General features: G+C 50.2%; 1 protein-coding gene across 1 annotated transcript in view; it reads left to right on the top strand.

Annotated features, from left to right (window-relative positions):
• The first annotated feature begins 471 nt into the window (after positions 1 to 471).
• Positions 472 to 19,141, top strand: part of PIWIL1 (piwi like RNA-mediated gene silencing 1) — a 227,032-nt gene continuing 208,362 nt past the window's right edge. The window contains exons 1-2 of the mRNA XM_083150480.1: positions 472 to 717; positions 11,361 to 11,438. Of these exons, the coding sequence (XP_083006606.1) occupies positions 11,370 to 11,438 (69 nt within the window). The 5' untranslated portion in view covers positions 472 to 717; positions 11,361 to 11,369. The remainder of the gene's footprint in view (positions 718 to 11,360; positions 11,439 to 19,141) is intronic.

Here is a 19,141-nt window from a genome sequence, read left to right as displayed (position 1 = left end):
GACCAATACAGAATGCAGAAGTAAAGTGTTTAGTAAAAATAATTAATTTAACTTGGACATGTGATGTAATACATTTTATAATCATTTAAATATTTAACTTAAATATGACAGCACACACTTATAAACCCCATGTCTCTATGAGATAGTTTAAGTATGCTTATTTGTCAGTTTTAACTAGCAAGGACAGACATTATGAAGGCAGTAACTGGGGAACACGAACACCCCACATCCGCACTCTGCCAGCTCTAACTACTGCAGTGCGGCTGCCAGTGCCTTAACTGCCTGTAGTGTCCCTGCTCTTGCTTAGCCCGGCTACCAATCGGCGACAAGCACGCGTAGCTGGCTCCGCCCCTTGGTCTGCAGGTCCTTGACTTGTTCTTTCACTTACGAAGAATCTGAAAGGTAAGACACTACCGCGCATGTAAAAATAGGTCCCTGCTTCTATCTGTCTATATCGTGGGCAGCTGTGGAGGAAGAACTGGGTCACTCGATTGGAAACGTTTCTTTGAAAAGCGCCTCTGTAATTATCCTTTGTACAGCCGCAGCGCGGAAGAAATTTCTTGACGCGGAGGGATCTGGTTTTCTCTATCGGTTTTGTTCCTCCGCTGACTGCCGGAGCTGCTCAGAGATCTGGACTGGACACAGGTCACGTGTGCAGCGCGCGGGACAGGCTGGTGGTAGCAGCACGCGGCATCAGCAGCAGCCGCAGCAAACGAGGTATGTCGGTCATGGCGGCATAACCGCAACCTTTTATACATGTTCTAATATGTGTGCCCGCGGTGAGGCTCTTCTCTTGGGTTATGCGCAGGCCGCTGCTCTGTGTGTTCCCGCCATTACATTGACAGACACATGTCTGCGTTTCCTCCTCACAGCAGGACGACGTTCGGCCATCATGTGCACCCCTGCAAGTTGGGGGTATGTCACCTCGCTGACAGTAGCCGGTCCTAGTGTGGCCATAGAAAATGCACTGTGCTACAGAGGCCTAGAACCCAGTGGCGGGCCCGGTGATCATGTGTACTAGGGCGTTGCCCACAGTCCATGCTGGTGAGGCGGCATGCCCCCTCACTGTACTGGGGTGTCTGTGCCACTGCATAACCTGTTGATAAAGGGAAATCGTATAATAATGCGCTATGTTCTCACTCCCAATAAAGGCAATGTGCAAGGGGTAATGTCCCTGCGGCTTTTTAAGTAAGGGGGGGGGGGGGGTTCCTACTCGTTCATTTATAATTATGAGGCCTAGGTAATAAGATGAATTTGTACTTCTCAACTTTGCAGCCACTGCTTACACTACGGAACTACATAGCACCATTGTCTGGGGATGTCCATCGATGATTTAAAATCATCGATGGTGTGTGGCCGATGTTGAACACTTTTGCCATGTAGGCATGTGGGAGTACCAAATGTCTTCCCTACATCGACGGCAAAGGAGAATCGATGTTTCCTTTTTTTTTTTTTCTAGGTGGCGGGACACGGAGCATAGCTCCACCCCTGACACGAGAAGTCCCGCCCACATTTTCTGATTGGCCCCCGGGCCATCCAGTCAATCATAATGGATGACCATCCATAGCTAAAACTATCGATGGTTATCCATCAAATGGTTTGCCACTATCGATGGCTGGGTGCAGAATTGCCATCAATGGCAACCATCGATGGCGTCTGTACCGATGACCATCCCTACCATTGTCCCCTCGCGGGCTGGCTTTGCTTGCCACACTTCGGGTTCGGTGGCTCGCTTCACTCACCACAACTTTACTGATGGTAATATATGGTGGCGTGGACACAGGAGGGTGGCGTGGGGTACTTGATCGCCGAAAATCCTTACATAGTGGCTAACTTAGCTAAAGATGAGGAAGTACAGATTAATTAATTGGGGGTTGTATTATACCCCTTTCACACATGCCTAAATTCCCGGGTTGGGTCCGGGAACAACCCGGGACTAGCTCTGGTGTGAAAGGTCCCAGGAACAAATTCCCAGGTTAATTTGCCAGCAATTCAACCCTGCTAGGTAGCAGGGTTGCTCCCGGGTCCTTCGAGGGTTACTGGCTGGTGTGAAAGGTGCAGGGACATGTCCCTGCTTCCCGTGTTGCCTCTGCTAGTGCTGATTTGCTAGCAGGGCAACTTCCTGTTGTGGTGGACACTCATGCTGCTTTCAGACCGCATAACTGGCTTTGACCCTGTATTTGAAAACGTTTTCAAAAACGGGTCTGCCAGGTAAAACCCCTATCACACCGCACCTCTTTAACGGTATATTACCGTTTAAGCAGGGCTATTTTTCAGTAGGCTCCAGCAGGAACTGAGGCCCTTATTCTAGTTCACACTTTCTGACAAAATATTTCCTAGATGGACAAAACCATGTGCACTGCAGGTGAGGCAGGTGTAAAACTCCACCCAAATCTAATTATCTCTGCACAAGTAACACCTGCCTCACCTGCAGTGCACATGGTTTTGTCCATCTAAGAAATATTTTGTCAGAAAGAGTGAACTAGAATAAGGGCCTCAGTTCCTGCTGGAGCCTACTGAAAAATAGCCCTGCGTTTAAGTGCCGATTTTTTGACACTGGCAGACCCGTTTTTGGAAACTGTCCAAATACAGGGTCAAAGCCAGTGCAGCCTTCAGCGCCGCCTCCCTCCCCTCCCCTCCGTGCAGCCAGCCCCCCGTCCCCTCCGTGCAGCCGGTACCTGAGTTCGGTTGCAGATCCCGGCACTGCAGTATGGTTGGAAGCACTTATGAAAAAAAGTGTCTTTCAGAAAATGGCTGCCCCATCGGAAAACCTGTTTTAAAAAACTGTCTTTCGTATGGGGGTAGCCATTTTCCGAAAGTCATTTTTCTTATAAGAAAAGTGAGGTTTTCCTATGGGGCAGCCATTTTCTGAAAGACACTTTTTTTTTTACGAGTGCTTCCGACCATACTGCACTGCCGGGATCCACAACGGAGGTACCGGCTGCACGGGGGGTGGGTCGACGCGGGGGGGGGGGGGGGTCGACGCGGGGGGGGGTGTGTGGGTCGACACGCGCACGGGGGTCGACACGCGCGCCGGGGGGGTTGACACGCGCGCCGGGGGGCGCGGGGCGGCTCCAGTGCTGTGAATATTTAATGAGCACTCATTAAATATTCACTGCGCTGAATTTAGGACCCAGCTCATTGGCTGGGTCCTAAATACCGTTTCAGACCCGATTTTGATCCCAAAATACCGGGTCTGAAACGGGTAGGACCCTGCATTTTAACCGGTTTGAAAAAACGGTATTTTCAAACGGGTTAATTGGATCTGCACCTTTCAGACCGCACAGATTACCATTTTAAAACGGTAAAAAAACGGCAATATACCGTTTCCAAAGTGCGGTCTGAAAGGGGCATCACAGACATGCCCAGAGACAGCATACAGTGTGCAGGGATACAGTGTGCATGTTCTGTGGCACCACAGACCCCAGAAGTTAATTTTGTCTTGGACAAATGAGGAGGTGAGAGAGCTATTAATCATTAGAGGGGAAGATGCCTTCATATGCCTTTTAATTTGTTTTAGACAAGTAAACAAAGGCTGAAACACTACAAATGTTTTGTGTCTTAATTATTAATAATCTAATGTGAGCCTAAAAAGGCAATTTTCAATGCTATTCTCATAGAAATGCAGGGTCATCCCGGGTTCAGTGTGAAAGGTGCCGACCCGGGTTGTCCCTGCTTCAAAAGCATGTGTGAATGGGTCCCAACCCGGGAATGTCCCTGCTTGTCCCTGGAATTTAATTCCCGGGTTTGTCTCTGCATTTCTGGTGTGAAAGGGGTATTATTGTAAGCTGTATATTCTCCTTCTAGCTTGGCAGCTGCTGTACTGGTGCTGGCTGTTACAGTACAGGACTGCGGGGTTGATAATTTGTGTTAAGGTGCTCTATATTGTAAATATTTGTGTCTTTGCTTGGATGTCATCCCCCCACCCATCCACTATTAGATTACCTGTTAATTTCTATTTAGCAGTCTACACTTTAAAGCAGAGACTGAGGTAACCCGGGATATGTTGACACCACTATACTAGTTAAAAAGCCTGTAGATTTCTGCAATGTATTTTCACTTTGAACTGTGAGAGTTTTTACTTTGAGCGGTGACTGTTTTTAGCCCACAAACTCCACACTCCGGTCCCTATCTGCTCCTATCTCCAATCTTTGTCTTCACAGCTCACTCTCAATATCCAGCAAGTTTAAAACAGATCAGTGTCCCTGCAAAAGCACGTTTGATCGGTCTCCAGTGTATTTGCGCCAGGGACTGATGGTTTCGCTATGCGTATATGCTAATATACGCCTATGCACGGTTTCTGTTCAGGTGTCTGTAAGGGGGATGGCCAGCGTTTTATGGACGTCCCCATGAAAATGCTGGGCATTTCCCATGTGTACGCGGGCCCACCCAGTTCTCTGAGCTGGGCTCCACAAAAATAGGTCAGTTAAGATTTATTTCTCCTTCCTCCACTAGGTGTCACTGGAGCGTAGACAGTGGGGATAGAAGGGCGACCTCAGGGAGCTAGGGCACTCTATTGTAAATTCAGTGTGGCCAACTCCTCCCCTTCTACTCCCCCCCCCCGGCAGTCTTAGATCGTGCCCAAGGGAGCTGGGCATGTTTCCAGATGCTCCTGGGCAATTGTCATTAGTAGATGCTGTCACTGCCAGCCTGCTACGTGGGCGCTGCCGGGGGGACCCGGCCGCCGCTACAAAGCACTGCGCCCGGGTCCCCGGCTGAGGAGACCACAGTCTCTGTGAAGACGCGCGCGCCCCATAGAGAAAATGGCGGCAGCGCGACGCTTCCACAGCCGCTCCGCCGACCGGCCAGCAGGACGGCTGTGAGTACTCTGACCTCTCTCCAGTTAGTGGAGGAGGTCAGCAAACAATAATGGCAGACAGCAGAGGGGTTTTTCTCAGTGTTAGAAGCCCTGGCACCGGAGCGCAGACGGGAGGCGGGGCTTAGCGCTGACCCCTCCTCAGTAAGGGGGGTAACAGGCAGGGCTCAGAGCCTCCGTTCAGCCCCCTGCAGCGCTGCTGGCGGCCATTTTTAGACATTTGGCGCCTCAGGCAGAGCGTGCAGGAGAAGGCTGTGCAGTAAACTGACTCCGGTGACCGTCCTGCATATACTCTACCCAGTCTGTGAGGTACACAGCGGGGGCTAGAGTAGGGTGAGCCAGATTTGGGCTGTGCTAAAGTTTGTTAGGCTACAGTGCCTTTGTTGTAAGGCAAGTTTGGCCGGGCCAGCTCTTAACCCTTTCTCTGCTGTCTCCCCTGTCAGTGTCACTTCTAACCTTATTCTTACTGTTGGAAGTGTGTAAGTGTCTGGTGTTATATCTCTGTTCAGTATGGCAGGAGGGAACACCAAATGCAAAGGCTGTAAGGGGAAGTTTACTTCTTCTGCTGAGGGAGTTATTTTCTGTGAGAAATGTGCTGTTAACCCCTCCTCATCCACAGCTCAGGAAGTACCGGTATGGGCTTCTCAGCTTACTGAGGTACTGACACGCTTGGCTTCTGAACTTTCTGCCTCACAGAAAGACAGAGAGCAGGCAAGAGACCAACAAATCTCTTTAGCCACAGCTGTACAGGGTTTAACAAAAGCCCTTGTCCCGCCGGCTTCTGCGGAGCAGGGTCAGGCATCTTTACTGCCCCCTATTCTCTCACAAGGAAGGAGGCAGTTTACTCATGACTCTGGCACTGATTCAGACGAAATGCCTGAGTTAGAGGAAGGAGAATATTATATTCCTAGCGCTGCTGCACCAGAGACTCAGGATCAGCAGATGGCGGTCCTACCGGACCCTGATCCTGTGGTACATGGCTTAGAGGATTTGATTGCCATGGTGAAGTTAGCCACGGATTATGTTGATACATCTGAGACTCCAGCAAGGCCTTCTCTGTTTGGGAAGAGGCCCAAGCAGTCGTCTAGCTTCCCTCAATCGGAGGAGTTAGATGATTTTGTTACACAGGCCTGGAATCATCCGGATAAAAAATTTCAAATTCCTAGAAAATTTTATGTCTCTTATCCACTCCCTGCAGATAGTAGGAAGAAAGTGGAAACGCCTCCGGTGGTGGACCCATCGGTGACTCGTCTATCTAAGAAGACGGTATTGCCGGTGCCTGGGGCCACGTCTCTGAAGGATGCTTCTGATCGTAAGTTAGAACTAACTTTAAAGTCTATTTTCACTGCGGCAGGAGTTTTACAGAGACCAGCGCAGGTAGGATGCTGGGTAAACAAAGAAATGGGGGTCTGGGCCTCCAAGATTTCTGAAGGTTTAAAAGACAACCCAGATCCAGCCGAGCTTAATAGGTTAGCTGAACACATACGGGAGGCCTCTGACTACCTGATGGAGGCTTCGGGTGACATTTGTAAAATGTCCGCACGTATTTCAGCCTTATCCATTTCTGCGCGCAGGGCTTTATGGCTTAGGCAGTGGCAGGCAGATGCGGAGTCCAAGCGGGCGGTTGAAGCATTGCCCTTCAAGGGAGAAGTCTTGTTTGGAGCAGAACTAGACAAATGGATCTCCCTGGCAACGGGGGTTAAGTCTTCTTTCCTCCCTTCAGCAGCTCCACCTGCTCCTCGTAAGGCCTTTCAGAGTCACACCTTTAGGTCCTTTCGTCCCCAAAACAGATTTCGCGGTAGATCGAGAGGAGCTTCCGTCGCCCAGAGGGGAACTCGGGGCAGAGGAAGAGGTATGGCCACAGTACAGCAGGAGGCAAAGTCCACCCCTAAACAGGCATGACGGTCTCCCCTCCCTGAAGGAGACCCTCCAGGTGGGAGCGCGTTTGAGGCACTTCAAGCATGCGTGGCTTCAGTCTTGTCAGGATGCTTGGGTACGGGATCTGGTGTCAGAGGGTTACCAGATAAAATTCATGTTTCCTCCTCCTCAGAGATTTTTCAAGACAGGTTGGCCAGCTTCTCCACAAAAAGCAATCCTTTTGAGGGAAGCAATTGCCAAGCTTCAAAGGATGGAAGTGATTCTCCCAGTCCCGACGGAGGAAAGGAACCAAGGATTTTATTCTTCCCTGTTTCTGGTGCCGAAACCGGACGGATCGGCTCGTCCCATCCTGAACCTGAAACAACTGAATCCGTACCTACAGCCTCTGAAATTCAAGATGGAATCCATTCAATCCGTAATTGCAGGGTTGAGTCAGGGGGAGTTCCTGGTATCCCTGGATATCAGGGACGCCTACCTGCACATTCCAATTTGCTCATCCCACCAGGCTTTTCTGCGATTTGCAGTTCTGGAACACCATTGGCAATTTCAAGCCCTGCCCTTTGGCCTCTCCTCGGCACCTCCGGTGTTCACCAAGGTGATGGCCGTAATGATGGAGATTCTTCGCTCAAAAGGTGTAACGATAATACCATATCTCGACGACCTCCTTCTGAAGGGCTCTTCTCAGGAGGAACTTTTGACAAACATCAGTCTGACCAAGAGGATACTGGTAGAACACGGCTGGATCCTAAACTACGAAAAGTCCCAGCTGCAGCCATCGCAGAGGATGCAGTTTTTGGGATTGATCCTGGACACGATACAACTGAGGGTTTTCTTACCGGAAGACAAGATCAGATCACTGCAGGAGTCTGTGCGTCTAGTACTGCAGCACAGGAAGGTCTCAGTACTCCTCTGCACGCGTCTGCTGGGGAAGATGACCGCTTCTTTCGAAGCAGTCCAGTATGCTCGCTTCAGGTCAAGACCATTTCAACTAAATCTTTTGAGGCAATGGTCAGGATCACACCTACACCTACAACGTCTGGTGACCCTGACCCCGAGAGCGAGGCTCTCCCTTTCATGGTGGCTTCACTCAGCCAATCTCAGGGAGGGGAAACGCTTCGCTCTTTGGAATTGGACGGTCATCACAACGGATGCAAGTCTCCGAGGATGGGGAGCACTGACATTGGACCATCAGTTCCAGGGCCGTTGGACTTGTCAGGAATCCCGCCTACACATCAATATCCTGGAACTCAGAGCAATATATTACGCTCTCATCCAAGCACAACCCCTGCTTCAGGGTCGACTAGTCCGGGTTCAGTCCGACAATGCCACCGCGGTCGCCTATATAAACAAACAGGGCGGCACAAGAAGTCGGACGGCCATGAAAGAAGTGACCCGAATCCTGGTGTGGGCTCAGGTTCATGCGATGGCCATCTCAGCGATCTACATCCCAGGAGTGGAAAATTGGGAGGCCGACTACCTAAGTCGGCAGGATGTCCACCAGGGAGAGTGGTGCCTTCATCCTCAGGTTTTTCAGCGACTGGTTCGAAAATGGGGGTGTCCTCAGGTAGACCTGATGGCTTCACGTCTCAACCATCAACTTCCGTTGTACTTCGCACGAACTCGAGACCCAGCAGCGGCGGGAGTGGATGCCCTGACGGCTCCTTGGCCATTCAGCTTTGTATACCTGTTCCCTCCGTTTCCGCTGATACCCAAGATTCTACAGCGCATAAGGAGGGAGAGGGTGTTGGTCCTCCTAATTGCTCCGGACTGGCCTCGGCGAGCTTGGTACACCAGCCTCACAACCCTGCTGGTCGAAGAGCCGTGGCCTCTGCCGTTACAAGAAGATCTTCTCAGTCAAGGCCCTTTCGTCTTCCCAGACTTAAAGCGGCTACATTTGACGGCGTGGCTGCTGAAAAGTCCATCTTAAGACAAGCAGGGATTCCAAGAACAGTAATCCCGACCATGATGAGTGCAAGGAAAGAGGTAACATCAAGACATTACCACCGTATTTGGAGGTCGTATGTGGCATGGTGCGAAGGCCGTGGGGTCTCCACAACGGCATTCAAAAAGGCTCGACTTCTTTTATTCCTTCAGGCTGGGCTGTCTGCAGGTTTGCGACTGGGATCCCTGAAGGTTCAGGTGTCCGCTTTATCCGTTTTTTTTCAAAGACGGCTAGCACTGCTACCTGAGGTACAAACCTTCTTTCAAGGGGTTTTACGATTGCAGCCTCCGGTTCGCCCTCCGACGGCCCCATGGGACTTAGACTTGGTCCTTGATTATCTTTGCTCCTCGGTTTTTGAACCTTTGGAAGAGGTAGATCTCAAATACCTCACTTGGAAGACGGTTCTCTTACTAGCTTTGGCCTCAGCCAGAAGGGTTTCAGAGCTGGAAGCCCTTTCATGTCGCTCGCCTTTTTTGGTGTTTCACTCAGATAGAGCCGAGCTTCGTACATCCTTATCCTTCCTTCCAAAGGTGGTTTCCTCCTTCCACCTTAACCAGCCTATCGTAGTTCCTGCATTTACCGAAGATCCTCAAGCAGAATCTTTGGACGTGGTGAGGGCCTTAAAAGTTTACGTGGCCAGAACAGCCTCAGTTAGAAGATCGGACTGTCTCTTTGTCACCTATGATCCAATCCGTCGGGGATGGCCTGCATCTAAACAGACTTTGGCCAGATGGATACGGCTGACTATAAGACAAGCATACGTGAAAGCGGCTCAGACTCCTCCGGCTTCCATTTCGGCGCATTCTACACGTTCAGTAGGACCCTCTTGGGCGGCTGCTCGAGGGGTTTCCATTAATCAGCTTTGCCGAGCTGCTACGTGGTCGGGCAGGCGAACCTTTGTTAGGTTCTATAAATTCGACACATTTGCTTCATCGGCCTCTCAGTTTGGCCGAGCAGTTCTTGGGGGTTCTCAGCGCCTTCCCACCCGTGTTGGGAGCTCTGGGACGTCCCCACTGTCTACGCTCCAGTGACACCTACTGGAGGAAGGAGAAAATTTTCATGCTCTAAGGTGAATCTTTTTACAGAAAAAGTGAATCACCCTATTCAACGTGCAATATTCGTTTAAAAAGTGCGATGTGAAAGGGGTATAAGTGTTTTTCGCAGTGTGGCACCGTGTAGCAATCGCCATCTTTTTATGGTGAACTGGAATGTGAAATTTTGGTACTCTTTACCTAGCACGGCGGGCATCGCGGCCATCGCATGCATTAAAAAACTGGTGCAACGCGATGGCCGCGATGCCCGCGATTTCCCATAGGGAACAATGTTAAAAGTGTCAATGGACGCGATTTTAGTGTTCAATGCCTCAATGCCCGCGATTTTTCCATAGGAAACAATGTTAAATGGCCCACAGAGCCCAAATAGTCCCCCTGAAGTCTGAAATGGCCCCCACAATTGTTAACGCCACCCCACGATCAACGTGAACCCGAAGCGTGGGGCGGCGGTACGCGTCCTCCGACCTTTTCATACCCCCACTATCCACGTCGGCGTGGAGTTGAGAATAGAATAGTGTGGCGAGCCCGAAGCGTGGCCAGCGGACGCGGATACCTTCACAGGTATCCGCGTCCCCTCGCGGGGCTCGCTGCGCTCGCCACGCTTCGGGCTCGGTGGCTCGCTACGCTCGCCACACTATTCTATTCTCAACTCCACGCCGACGCGGATAGTGGGGGTATGAAAAGGTCGGAGGACGCGTACCGACGCCCCGCGCGGGCTCGCTGCGCTCGCCACGCTTCGGGTTCACGTTGATCGTGGGGTGGCGATAACAATTGTGGGGGCCATTTCAGACTTCAGGGGGACTATTAGGGCTCTGTGGCCCATTTAACATTGTTTCCTATGGAAAAACGCGGGCATTGAGGTATTGAACACAAAAATCGTGTCCATTGACACTTTTAACATTGATCCCTATGGGAAATCGCCCGCGAATTTTTACTCCCGATGACCGCGATGGACATTGTGGGCGCTGTTCTAGGTAAAGAGTACCGAAATTTTAAAATAAAGTTTTTTTTTTTTAAATTTGGTGTAAAAAAATCAGGAATTTTATTATCTGAAGGGGCATGCTATTTTTATTCATGTGCTTATATATAAGCACATGAATATATATTTAATTTAAAATATATATTTTTTTGTAACACATAACAGCCAGCAGGGGACCGGGAGCCGCTCATTAGATATTCATATATTCACTGCTCCCAATCATTACATATGCACGATCAGGAGCAGTGCAAGTGGCTCCTTACCCGGTCCCCTGCTAACTCTCCCGGGGGGGCAGCTTGTGCTGCCTAGGTCCCAGGGAGCCCTCCCCCCCCACATACATTCTGGGGCAGGCAGGGAGACTTCCATCTCCCTGCCTGCCACCATCCCCCGGCTCGCAGGGGTTAAGAATCGCCGTCAGGGGCAGCGAGCCCCTGCGGCATTGAATACTGTGACAGCGAGGGCTGGCAGCGAAGGCTCCAGCCCTCCGGAACACGGTGACTGTGCAGATTCGCTGCACATCACGATTATTGTCATTGAATACTGCCCAATGTGTTGCTTTTTGTTTTAGTGGCATTACATGTTTCTTCCATTTGTCTGGTGAAAACATTTGAGTACATTCTTAATCATTAATAAGTTCTGATCACATTACTATGGTTTTAGGTATAATCTAACATGACAACTTCTATGTTGCAGAACTAAATCATGACTGGAAGAGCCAGAGCAAGGGCACGAGGCAGAGCACGTGGTCAGGAGTCCACAAAACCTGGACAGGTTATTTGAAATATTTGTGATTTAAAAACACTTTAATTAAGGAATTGACTTTCTGGTGTTAAAATTAAATTTTCAATGTTATTTCATGGGCTCTATGTGCTGCAAAATGTGATGCCAGCAGGACACAATTGACCATTCTTCAGGGCTCAACAAATTTCTTTAAAATTTAGGAGCCAGGATGAAAATGTAGTAGACAGATATACTAATAATACAGGATACCAGAAATGTACACATGCCATAATGCCTATTACATATACCACATGCCGTAATGTCCATTACATTACATTAACACACGCCATAATGCCCATTACAGATTACATTATATTTACACATGCCATAATGCCCATTACATATACCATACGCCGTAATGTCCATGACACATTTATACCAAAGGTAATGCTTGTTACACAATATGCCAAACACTGTGATGCCTATCATGTATAATACCACTTGCCGTAATTACATATTATGCCACATAAGTTTTGCTTACTTACATGATCGTTGCTATGGGTTTCATGCTTCATGCCAGGGGTTAACATGCTCTACCAGGGGTATATTCTTGTTGCTATTGGGTGCCACTGTAGGAGCCCCCCGGCCTCCCCGTCCCTGGGGCAGGCCTGCAGTAAGATTCTGCTTCCAACCCCAAAAAATCTGGTCGCCGGGAAGCATTATCTGGTCGCCATGGCAACATGGTGCCCGGGATTTGTTGAGCCCTGCCATTCAGTTATGGCACGTAGGGGGACATTTACCAAAATGGATTCGTAGAAAAAAGGTGTATTCGTAGGGACAAATACACCTTTTTTTTACGAATTTGTATTTTCAGGATTTACAATCCCAAAAATACAACAATTCGTATTCCTAAAGATGGAACATTCGTATTTGTATTTACAAATACGAATGTCTACACCATCGATAGGATACGACAGAAATCACCATTCAAAAGAATGGTGGTTTCTGATTTACTAAGCAGCCGTACTGATAAAACAGGCATGCAAATACGACAGGAAAATAGAACACCATTTTCCTGTTCTATTTGCTTTAAGCCTGCACGGATCAGTCAGATCCGTGCAGGCTGCGGTGTAAAAAAAAATAGAAAAATTAAATTAAAAAAACAAAAACCGGCGTGGGGTCCCCCCCACAGCCGAAACCAGCACCAGGCTGACAGAGCCTGGAGCCGGTAATTAAAAATCAGGGAACCCGACAAATAGGAGCTCCCCGATTTTTAACAACCAGCCCCAGGCTCCAGGTCCGGGGCTGGTTCCCAAAATACGGGGGACAAAATGACTAGGGGTCCCCCGTATTTCAAGAACCAGTCCCAGGCACAACCAGCCAGCAGGGTAATGCCACAGCCGGGGGGAGACTTTTTATGCAAGTCCCCCCGGCCAAAGCATTAACCCTACCGACCAGTCAGCCTGGCCAGGGGCCCTGGGGGAGTGGGGACCCCCCCAATGAAGGGGTCCCCCCCTCCAGGACTTACCTGACCAGGCTGAAGCCTGGTACTGTCCCCGATGCCCCTGGGCGGTGGGCATCGGGCTGATTTAAGTGTAAAAAAAAAGATGAAACTATTGTTTTTTACTGTGGCACTACAAGTGCCAGCAAGCCTCCCCAGCAAGCTGGGACTTGGAGAACCACAAGTCCCAGCCTGCTGGGCATTAAAGGGCCCGCTGGGTCTTGTAGTGCCACAGTAAAAAAAATAGTTAAATAAAACACACTGACACCCATTTTAAATAAAAGTTTAATACACACATTACACACATACTGATACTTACCTATCTTGATCCCGTTGGTAGGTCGCTGGCTCCGGTGTTGGCGGCTCCGTGTCGTCGGCTCCGGGGACGGCGTCCCCGGAGTCCCAGCTTGCTGGCACTTGTAGTGCCACAGTAAAAAACAATAGTTTCATCTTTTTTTTTTTACACTTAAATCAGCCCGATGCCCACCGCCCAGGGGCATCAGGGACAGTACCAGGCTTCAGCCTGGTCAGGTAAGTCCTGGAGGGGGGGGGGACCCCTTCATTGGGGGGGTCCCCACTCCCCCAGGGCCCCTGGCCAGGCTGACTGGTCGGTAGGGTTAATGCTTTGGCCGGGGGGACTTGCATAAAAAGTCTCCCCCCGGCTGTGGCATTACCCTGCTGGCTGGTTGTGCCTGGGGCTGGTTCTTAAAATACGGGGGACCCCTACTCATTTTGTCCCCCGTATTTTGGGAACCAGCCCCAGAGCAGGAGCCTGGGGCTGGTTGTTAAAAATCAGGGAACCCCTATTTGTCGGGCTCCCTGATTTTTAATTACCGGCTCCAGGCTCAGTCAGCCTGGTGCTGGTTTCGGCTGTGGGGGGGACCCCACGCCGTTTATTTTATTTTTTTATTTAATTTTTCTATTTTTTTTACACTCTGCAGCCTGCACGGATCTGACTGATCCGTGCAGACTGCTAGAAATAATTCGTATTAGCAGCCGTATATACGGCCGCTAATACGAATTCCTACGACATCGGTGGGTTACAAAGCAGTCGTATCTGACTGATTTGTAACTGATCCTCCGGAACACGACTTTGCATACGACTTAAACAGTCGTATGCAGTCGTAGGGAAAATACCAATACGAAAAACTAGGTTTTTCATATTGGTAAATTTCCCCCGTAGTGTCAAAGACTGTTAACAAATTCCATGTTCAATTTTAATAGACCACAAAGTGATTACTTAATCGCAATATGTGACAAAACCACTTCTTGAGACTACTGGTTATTTTACTATGCGCATCTTTTATTTCTGTGTGTGATGTGTGTGTTTGTGCTGGGAGCAACACGCAGATGGATCACGACAAACGTGGTGTCTTGGACCAGCGTGGTCCGCCTCTTGCTCTGCTGCTGTGGGGCCGGTGGGGAAAGGATGCAGAGGGGCGATGTAGACCTGTCTGTTTGGAACAGAGCACTATGCTGTGCTAGTGGGCAGGGGGTGAGGGACGCTTAAGGCTACGACAGGCTAGAGAGACTACTGGCGGTTGCTGGCTGTCCTGCTGACTGAATGGGGGCATTGATTGGCTAGACCAGTGGTTCCCAAACTGTGTGCCGTGGCTCCCTGGGTTGCCTCGGGACACTTGCAGGGGTGCCACGGATTGGTGGTCTAGGACCAATTTAAATAATTTATGATCAATTATTTATGGACAAAACCAGTGCTGGTGGCTGTCAATCATAAAATCTGTGTACAAATAGAAGCAAATCCTGCCCTTTACCACATAACTGAACCTAAGAAGCATAAACACAATCTACTTCATTTTATATATTTTTGGGGGGCCTAGGGGTGCCCTGGAAAAATTCTGATACTCTAGGGAGCCGTGATTCAAAAAAGATTGGGAACCCCTGGGCTAGACCAATGTTTTAGTAAAACTGATATTACCAGTAATCATTGATAACCTGTCTTGTGGTTCCTGTGCTTCATCTTTGTTAGTTGCCGGATCATCCCACAGTAGTCGGCTATTGTGAAAATGTCATTTGTTTCATTGGGAATTTGCACCCCTAAAAAAAAGACGCGTGGTATGTTTGTTTTATGTGTTATGTTCAGGGCAATCTATTTTCTGTGTTTTCCATATGGTTTGTGTTTTGTTCTCTCTCTTCTCGTTTCCAGCTCTCACGGCTACTAAGGGACGTTTGTGGGGGACGTGGGGGGGTTTGAGGGGTAGGAGCAGTCACACTGTTAAAAATGTAAATACCAGCTCCAAGTGACTACCAATCTATACACACTGTAAAAGCCCCCATACACTAGTATTTGTCCCAACTTGGATGTGTCTGACATCCCCTCCGACCTGATGTGCGGTCCCGTTAGCATTGGGTCAGACCCTACAGATTGAACCTGCTGCAGGTTCAATCTGACGAATCGGACCCATCAGCGACACATCGCGGGTGCATTTTATCACCAGCGATGTGTTGTGCTGATTCCGTAGGTGTGTGCCAATGGTGAAACACTGCTGGCACACACTTATGTGCAGTTATGGGCAGTGGGGCGGACAGCAGCAATTGTTAGGCTGTGCTGAGCGCCTGGGGGGGGGGGGGATCAGTGGTGGTTACCGGGCAACAGTGAATGCCAGGCTGCGCTGAGCGCCCAGGGTTGGGGGTTACAGTGCATTCAAAAGACAGACTGGCTGCTGATTGCCCAAGAGTGCTCTCTTAGCCAATCTACGGCCGGCCTGTCTTGAATTTTTATTTCCTTGTCAGGGTCCATGGGTCCCACTAGGGAAATCGGGGTTGTAGGCGGATCCAGGGGGTCAGCGGCACCAATCAGCAAAGCTCTTTAGAATTCCCAGAATGCCCGGACCCTCTCCCCTGCAACCCCGCCTCCAGGCTCATGCTGCCAGTTTTTGATTGGTGCCTGCAGGAAGCAGACGCACCTGTATCAGCGGGGATTACCTCACTGAGGTAACCCCACAAGAAGCTCATTTTTAAACTTGCCGCTCTTACGGCTGAGGCTGCCCCCCCTGTCAATCATTGACGGCGGCGCGAGCAGCCGCATCACTCCGCTCGGCACCGACATTCCTCCCGCGGCATCAGCCAAGTGGAGTAGGTCGGCGGGGGGGAACCTCAGTGCCTAGCACCGCAGACTTCTCCCTCCAGACAGCGTTGCCGGAGTGCGAGCAGGTAAGGCTCCCTTAGGGAGCGCAAATCGCTGTCTTGCCACGGCAGGGGGAGACAGCCACGGTAACTGGCATGGACACTGGCTCCGGTCAGGGACTCCACTAGACCACCGGGGACCTAGTCTAGGTCGGGGACCCATTTACCTAAGGCTCATAGCTCCGGTGGGGGAAGTCCAGCAAGGACGGCTTTGGCGCCATTCTCTCAAAGATTTGACAGCCATTAGCTGCGTAATGCTGTGCCCGCCCCCTTCCTCTCTGACCAGCGCCATTTCCAGAGGCACAGAGTCCGGGCACGAGCTCTCCCCTGTGAAACCGTCTACAGGCTAAGTTGATTACTTTCACAGCTACTCTAAATCCCACATGCTCCATAGAGCTTAAGCGGTTGATAACAGGGTGTGATAGCTGTTATTAAACTATTGTGTGTGTGACCTTGTGCTAGTTCTATCTTTCACTGTCTGTGTAAGCTTTCTCTATATTCTCTCATATTGAGGTGCTGCCTCATAGGTCACATACACGCAGTGAATATCACTCTAGGGTTTCTTTGGTGAATTCTCCTATTATGCACTGTATTTTCTCCCTTTGGGTAATATGTCCAAACGGGGCCACACTCAGACAGAGTCTCCTCAGCTTCTGTCCTGCAGAGGCTGTGCAGCAGGCTTATCTGATCAGGATGTTATTCAGGACAGGTTATGTGTCAATTGCTTTCTCCCCCCTGGTCAGCCCTCTGCCTCAGTGGTTTCTCCACAACCCCCCTGGGCAGCTTTTCAGCAATTATTAGGTACTTTAGTGGATCGCCTTCCACCATCCATTGCACCCCCTGTAGTCCAGCCCCCTCCACCTTGGGTGGATGCCCTGTCGACCAAGGTGCAGACCTTGCAGCAGACTACGGTGGCTATGCAGAGGCTGCTGCTCAGCCATCCAGACCTGTGTTAACACCATTGCTGTCGGTAGTTCAGGATGATACTGATGATTAAGGGAATAATTATAATAACGGTACTTGTTTCCTAGCACGGCCACAAATCTTGGCCATCGGGGGTAATTTGAGTGGCCTGCTACGCGACCGACGCGATGCCCCCGATTTTTCCATTGAAATGCATTGAAAACAGTGAAAAATCGGGTCGGTCGCGTCGTGTGCACCTAAAAATGCTTAAATGGTCCAGACGCGATGCCCCCGATTTCCCCATAGGGAACAATGTTAAATGCCTCAATTTACCCGCGATGACCACGATTTCCCATAGGAAACAATGTTAAATGGATCAATTTACCCAAATCAGCATAGGAACAATAGTAAATGGGCCAAAAACACCTCTGAACATTGAAATGTCCCCCCAAAAGTAGTTCACGCCACCCCGCCATCAACGTGAACCCGAAGCGTGTCGAGCGCAGCGAGCCCGCGAGGGGCGGCGGTACGCGTCCTCCGACCTTTTCATGCCCTACTATCCACTAGGGCGTGGAGTGAGAATAGAATAGTGTGGCGAGCGCAGCGAGCCACCGAGCCCAAAGCGTGGCGAGCGCACGCGGATACCTTCACAGGTAAACGCGTCCCTTCGCGGGCTTCCCAGATGTCCGCGTCGCCATGGACACCTGGGAAGCCCGCGAGGGGACGCGTATAACTGTGAAGGTATCCGCGTCCCCTCGTGGGGCTCGCTGCGCTCGCCACGCTTCGGGCTCGGTGGCTCGCTGCGCTCGCCACACTATTCTATTCTCACTCCACGCCCTAGTGGATAGTAGGGCATGAAAAGGTCGGAGGACGCATACCGCCGCCACTCGCGGGCACGCTGCGCTCGCCACGCTTCGGGTTCACGTTGATGGCGGGGTGGCGTCAATAACTTTTGGGGGGACATTTCAATGTTCTGGGGTGTTTTTGGCCCATTTACCATTGTTCCCTATGATAATTTGCCTAAATTGAGCCATTTCACATTGTTTCCTATGGGAAATCGTGGTCATCGCGGGTAAATTGAGGCATTTAACATTGTTCTCTATGGGGAAATCGCGGGCATCGCGTCTGGCCACCGCACCCGATTTTTTTAGCGGCCGTGATGCCCGCGATGGCCCCGATTTTACCCCCGATGACCGCGATTCTGATCGGTGTGGCCGTGCTAGGAAACAAATAACAATGCTGATGATGATCTTAATCTTGATGATGATCCTATGCCCACTGATACTCCTGCTTCTCAAGCAGAAACACCTGATGTGGCAGCTCTCATTCACGCTATCCGTGAGGTCCTTTTAACAGACTCTGAGGAGCCTGAACCTACTGCTAAGACCAGGGATGTCTTTAAAAAGCAGAAAGTCATTAAGGCCCAATTTCCTCACTCTGATCACTTAACAGAGATCAGTACAGATCAATGGGAAGCTTTGGGGAAAAAGTCAAATATCCCTAGAAAATTGCTGTCCAGATATCCTCTTCCCCCTGAAGATTGTAAGCCATGGGAAAATCCACCACCAGTTGATTCCCATGTGACAAGGTTAATAAAGCCTTCTGTTCTCCCGGTTACCTCTGGGTCAGTCCTTAAGGATCCCACAGACAGACTCTTAGAACAGTCTCTTAGGGCCATGTTTTCTTTTTCTGGCGCAGTCCAGAGACCCACTATTGCAGCCACATGGGCGGCAAAAGCCATCTTGCCTTGGGTCCAAACAGTGGAAGATGAGCTCCCTCTAGATGCTTCTGAGGATGCAAAATTATGTGTTCACCACATAAGACAGGCGGCATTGTATATCATGGAGGTCATGTCTGATGCAGGTTCTTTAGCAGCCAGGGCGTCTGCCTGCTCTGTTCAGGCCCACCGCATTATCTGGCTCAGGCCATGGAAAGCGAATGTGGAATCCAAGAAAACCTTAGAACTACTGCCCTTTAAGTGGGAGAATTTGTTTGGGGAGGAGCTTAATAAGATTGTAGCCTCTCTAGCAGCTGCCAAGACGGCTTGTCTCCCTACAGCTCTGCCGCAGAAAGCCAGGACATCTTCCTTTCGGCCCTTTCGCCCCCAGGGTAAGGCCAGAGGGCAAACCTATGCTAGGAACGCTCCTCCTAATAAGGCAGGCAAAGCTAAGCACAAACAGGCCTTTGCCACTAGACAGGCCCCTGC

This window comes from Crinia signifera, chromosome 1, assembly GCF_055691185.1.
Source record: "Crinia signifera chromosome 1, ASM5569118v1, whole genome shotgun sequence".
Taxonomy (NCBI): Eukaryota; Metazoa; Chordata; class Amphibia; order Anura; family Myobatrachidae; genus Crinia; species Crinia signifera.
This window is presented reverse-complemented; position numbering and strand designations above follow the sequence as displayed.